Genomic DNA, 4,168 nt, shown 5'->3' with positions numbered 1-4,168 from the left:
CCCCTATCTCCCTCGGGGCCCCAGGGCAGTCCTCCACTCCACCCTGCCTCCTGTCCCGCTAGTGCAGGGTCTGATCAGGGAGAGTGAGCCCAGGCCAGTGGCGGGTGTACCGACTTCATGTCCCTCTCCTATGTGAGCTGAGAAAGGGTGGGCAGCCACTCTGCCACCCACATGGCCCCACAGGTGCCCCCTTCTTTGCCAAGCATCATTGCCAGGCCTGGGGGTGTGAGGAGGAAGGGAGGTGGGCTGGAAACGGGGCAGCTTGCTCCCCCAGTTCACACAGCTGCCGCATCCTCAGGGGGGACCTTGGTGGCTGTGTGTGTGTGTGTGTGTGTGTGTGTGTGTGTGTGTGTGTGTGTGTGTGTGTGTGTGTGTGTGTGTGTGTGTGTCTCGCCGCCAGGCTCCTGGGGGGCTTTCCCACAGGTGCAATTCTGCTGCCTCCTCCCACTCACCCTAGGGTCTTCAAACCTGGAGGATCGGCTGGCAAGGGCGCCGCCTGCCTGGAAAGTCTGGGATGGGAGGGGTAGCGGGGAGAGGGGGCTGTGCTGGGTAGCCTGGACCTGGGCTCTGCAGGGCCTGAGGGCGACGGCATATGTACAAGCTGGGGGCTGGGCGCTGGCCACGCAGCTAGGTTTAGATCTAGGTTTATGCGGGCTTGGGCTGGGGCGGGCCGGGGAGGGGGGCATTCTCTGGAGGAAGCCAGGCTGGGGTGGGGGTGGGGCACCTCAATCCCTGTCGGTGCCAAAAATCTGCAGGAAGAAGGTGAAGATATAGATGATGTCTAGGTAAATGTTGAGGGCTCCAAAAATATACTCTTCTGGGCTCAGGGAGTGGCGCCGGTTCCCCATCAGCAGCTGAGTGTCAAATGCCAGGAACTGGAGAGGGAGAGGGAGAGAGAGAGGGGCAGAGACAGAGAGAGAGAGAGAGAAAGAGAGAGACCATCAGCAGGCGTGGTTACTGAGACCCTGGCGAAGAGGGTCCACAGTTCTCACCTGATCCCATACCCAATTTTTAAAAAATGGCTTAAAACAACATCCATCTGTTCTCTCCTACTTCTGAAGGCCGCTGTTGTCAGGGACCACTGTCCAGTTGGTTGTGACTCACAGCGGCTCTGAGGACAACAGCCAGCCACACTGCTCCGTCCAAACCATCCCCTCCAGTGCATCGTGCTTAGCTTTGAGCCCACTGCCGGCAGCCATGGTGTCGATCCCTCTTGTTGAGGGTCTTCTTTGTTCCCCACCCCTCTACTTTCCCACGCATGCTGTCCTTCTCCAGGGCTGGCCTCTCCTGATCGCATGCCACACTAGGTGAGGCAGTCCCACCATCCTTGCTGCTAAGGACCATTGTGGCTCTCCTTCTGGAGATCGGAAGTCTGTATTCAGGAACGTGATGGGGCTGAGGGAGGCCTGGTGGTGTGGTAGTGATGTGCTGGGTTGTGATGCGCATGGTCCAAAGTTTGAAGCCACCAGCAGTTTCTATGCCCGTAAACAGTGCCTGGCTCAGGAACCCTCAGGGGTTGCTATGAGTCAGCATTGACTCGGTGGCAGGGAGTGAGATGCTCTTCCAGAAGGGGGCTCTGGTGGCACAGTGGTGACAAGTTGGGCTGCTAACCCCAAAGTCAGCAGTTCAAAACCACCAGCCACTCCTTGGGAGAGAGAAGAGGCTTTCTACTCCCATACAGAGTTACAGTCTCAGAAACTCACCAGGAGCACGTCTACCCTGTCTTCTAGGGTCACCGTGAGCCAGAATTGACTCAATGGCCGTGAGCTTGGCTATGCTCTTCCAGAAGGTTCTAGAGCGAGCAGTGGTTCTCAACCTTCCTAATGCCACGACCCTTTCAGACAGTTCCTCATGTGGTGGTGACCCTGCAACCATACAATTATTTGTGTTGCTACTTCCTGTCATTTTGCTGCTGTGATGAATCAGGCCACCCCTGTGAAAGGGTCGTCCAACCCTCAAAGGGGCTGCGACCCACAGGTTGAGAACCGTTGCTCTAGAGGGAGGTCTTTCCACGTCTATTCCAGCTTGTCAGTTAAAGGCAGAACTCCTGTCTCTAACTCCTTCTTCACCTGTCTTCTGCCGGTTCCTCCGTGTCTCTTCTTATGAGGAGACGCGTCAGACTAGATTAAAATTCTTCCTACTCTAGGATGTGGTGGAAACTAACTTCCACGGCAAAACTCCTCTTTCCAAATGAGGTCGCCCACAGGTACTGGGTAAGGATCGGAAGAGCTCTTTTCGTGGGATGCAAACCAATCCCCGCAAAAGCTCATTTGAGACTCACAGCAGAATACTGTGTGTCCAGGGTCAGCATCCTGAAATTTATCTGCATATTTCAAAGTGATCAGTTAACTGTACTTATCATTGGCCAGTATGTAGCAGGAACCCTGGTGGTGGAGTGGGTGACACACTAGATGGCTAACCACAAGGGCAGCAGTTTGAAACCACCAGCCGCTCCACCGGGGAAAGATGAGGCTCTCGACTCCCATCACGAGTGCTAGTCTTGGCAAGTCCCCGGGGCAGCTCTGCGCTGTCCTATAGCGCTGCTGGGAGTCGGCACGGACTCTGTGCAGTGAGTATTTATCGATGATCGCACCTTTGTAGAAGACAGGTGAAAGGAGGCAAAATTCACAGCATGCTGCGCTTGTCTGAAGTGACGAGTTCTTTATGCACATGGTAAGCATTATTGCTTTGATTCTGTCAGACAAGCGAGCCCCACGCCCAAGTTGGTTCCCACCTGCTGCTTCCATGCTCAATGACCCTCTTGTGACAGTTGGAATCTGGAACTTCTCTCCTTCCCCTAATTAACTTCCACCCCGGTGGGCCGAGCACCTGCTGTGTGTGAAGCACGAAGCGACAACGGGGAGCCGGACAGAAAAGACCCTTCCCCTCGCAGTGCTGACAGAGCAGAGGGGCAGGGCCACCCAGTGTACCGGAGACTGCTAACGAGAGGCCCAACCCAAGAAGCCCTGGTGGTGTCATGGTTCGAGTTGGACTGGGATCCTCAAGGTCCCACGTTCTAAACTACCAGCCGCTCCACGGGAGAAAGACTGCGCTCCTGCCCCCATAAACAGAGACACTCACAGGGGAGTTCTACCCTGTCCTCTCTATTGACCAAGCGCTGGCAGTGATTCTGGGTTTGGAACTGTGGCAGCGACTGAAGGCTTCCTGGAGGAGGGGCCCTGTTGTTGTTGACGTTGCTAGGTGCTGCTCAAGTCAGTTCCCGCTCCTAGCTAGAAACCCTGCAGGCAACAGAATGAGACAGCACCCGCCCAGGTCTCACGATCCGATAATGGTCTGCTACTGGCCATCAGCTTTTCTGCGGCTAACCCCTCTGATGTGGACAGCCTGTCCGTTCTTCACAGACTGTCCTCAGTCTGGAGACTGCTGCCACCTGTCCACTCTGGGCACCCTGCTGGCATTTGAAATACCAGTGCTCTAGCTTCCAGCTACACAGCAACACACAGACCACCACGCTGGACAGGCCAACAGACAATGGGTGATGCTGACGCCCTTGTTTCCTGCTCTCGTTTCCCTGCTCTTTGGGGATAAATGGGTGCTTCAGACAATGGGGAGTGGGGCTGATAGCTTAGGTGCTGTTGGGCAGGAGCGTCCATTTCACCCGATACCATCCGCTCCAGCATGGATGCTGCTATTGCTAGGGCAGATGGAAACCCAGAGTGTAACGTGGTGCGCCCAAGGTCACGCAGCTAGGCAGTGGCAAAGGCAGGCTTTGAACCCAGCAGGCCCGCACCAGAGGTCCCACATTCAACCATCCCGCTCGGTTGTGTGTGGGCAGCCTGGGGTGAGCGCACCCTCCCATCAGGACCCATGTTCTAGCCTAGCGTGCCTTGTTCTCTCACGGACCATGAGTAGCTTAGTCCCTTCGTGGCGGATCCTCTCTGCACGCCCGGCCCCCTACCAGTCCTTGCCACTGTATACACTGGTCCCCGCCCCGCCCGCACAGCTTGCCTCCAGGATCCAAGCCCAGGAGGAGCAAGTGAAACTGGCAGGCCTGGTGCACCTTTCCAGGGAGAGAAGCCAGTATGGTCACAGGTGACGAAGCCCTGGTCACACAGGAGTCGGACTCTGAATCAATCCCATCCTTGTTAACAGGCTGGTGCGCAGCTCTCTGCGGGTGCAGGGTCTTCTGAACTGTGTTTGCGACACA

The 4,168-nt window shown here is 56.2% G+C and overlaps 1 protein-coding gene across 1 annotated transcript in view; it reads right to left on the bottom strand.

The window, feature by feature from the left end:
• Window positions 1-357: 357 nt before the first annotated feature.
• FAIM2 (Fas apoptotic inhibitory molecule 2) overlaps window positions 358-4,168 on the bottom strand; it is a 38,040-nt gene continuing 34,229 nt past the window's right edge. Inside the window, exon 11 of the mRNA XM_004711477.3 lies at window positions 358-875. Coding sequence (XP_004711534.1) covers window positions 726-875 — 150 coding nt within the window. The 3' untranslated portion in view covers window positions 358-725. The remainder of the gene's footprint in view (window positions 876-4,168) is intronic.

The sequence above is a fragment of the Echinops telfairi genome, unplaced genomic scaffold (genome assembly GCF_000313985.2).
Source record: "Echinops telfairi isolate 266 unplaced genomic scaffold, ASM31398v2 ScPeMD7_12;HRSCAF=54, whole genome shotgun sequence".
Lineage (NCBI taxonomy): Eukaryota > Metazoa > Chordata > Mammalia > Afrosoricida > Tenrecidae > Echinops > Echinops telfairi.
The sequence above is the reverse complement of the archived record's forward strand: the minus strand, read 5'-3'. Positions and strand labels throughout refer to the sequence as shown.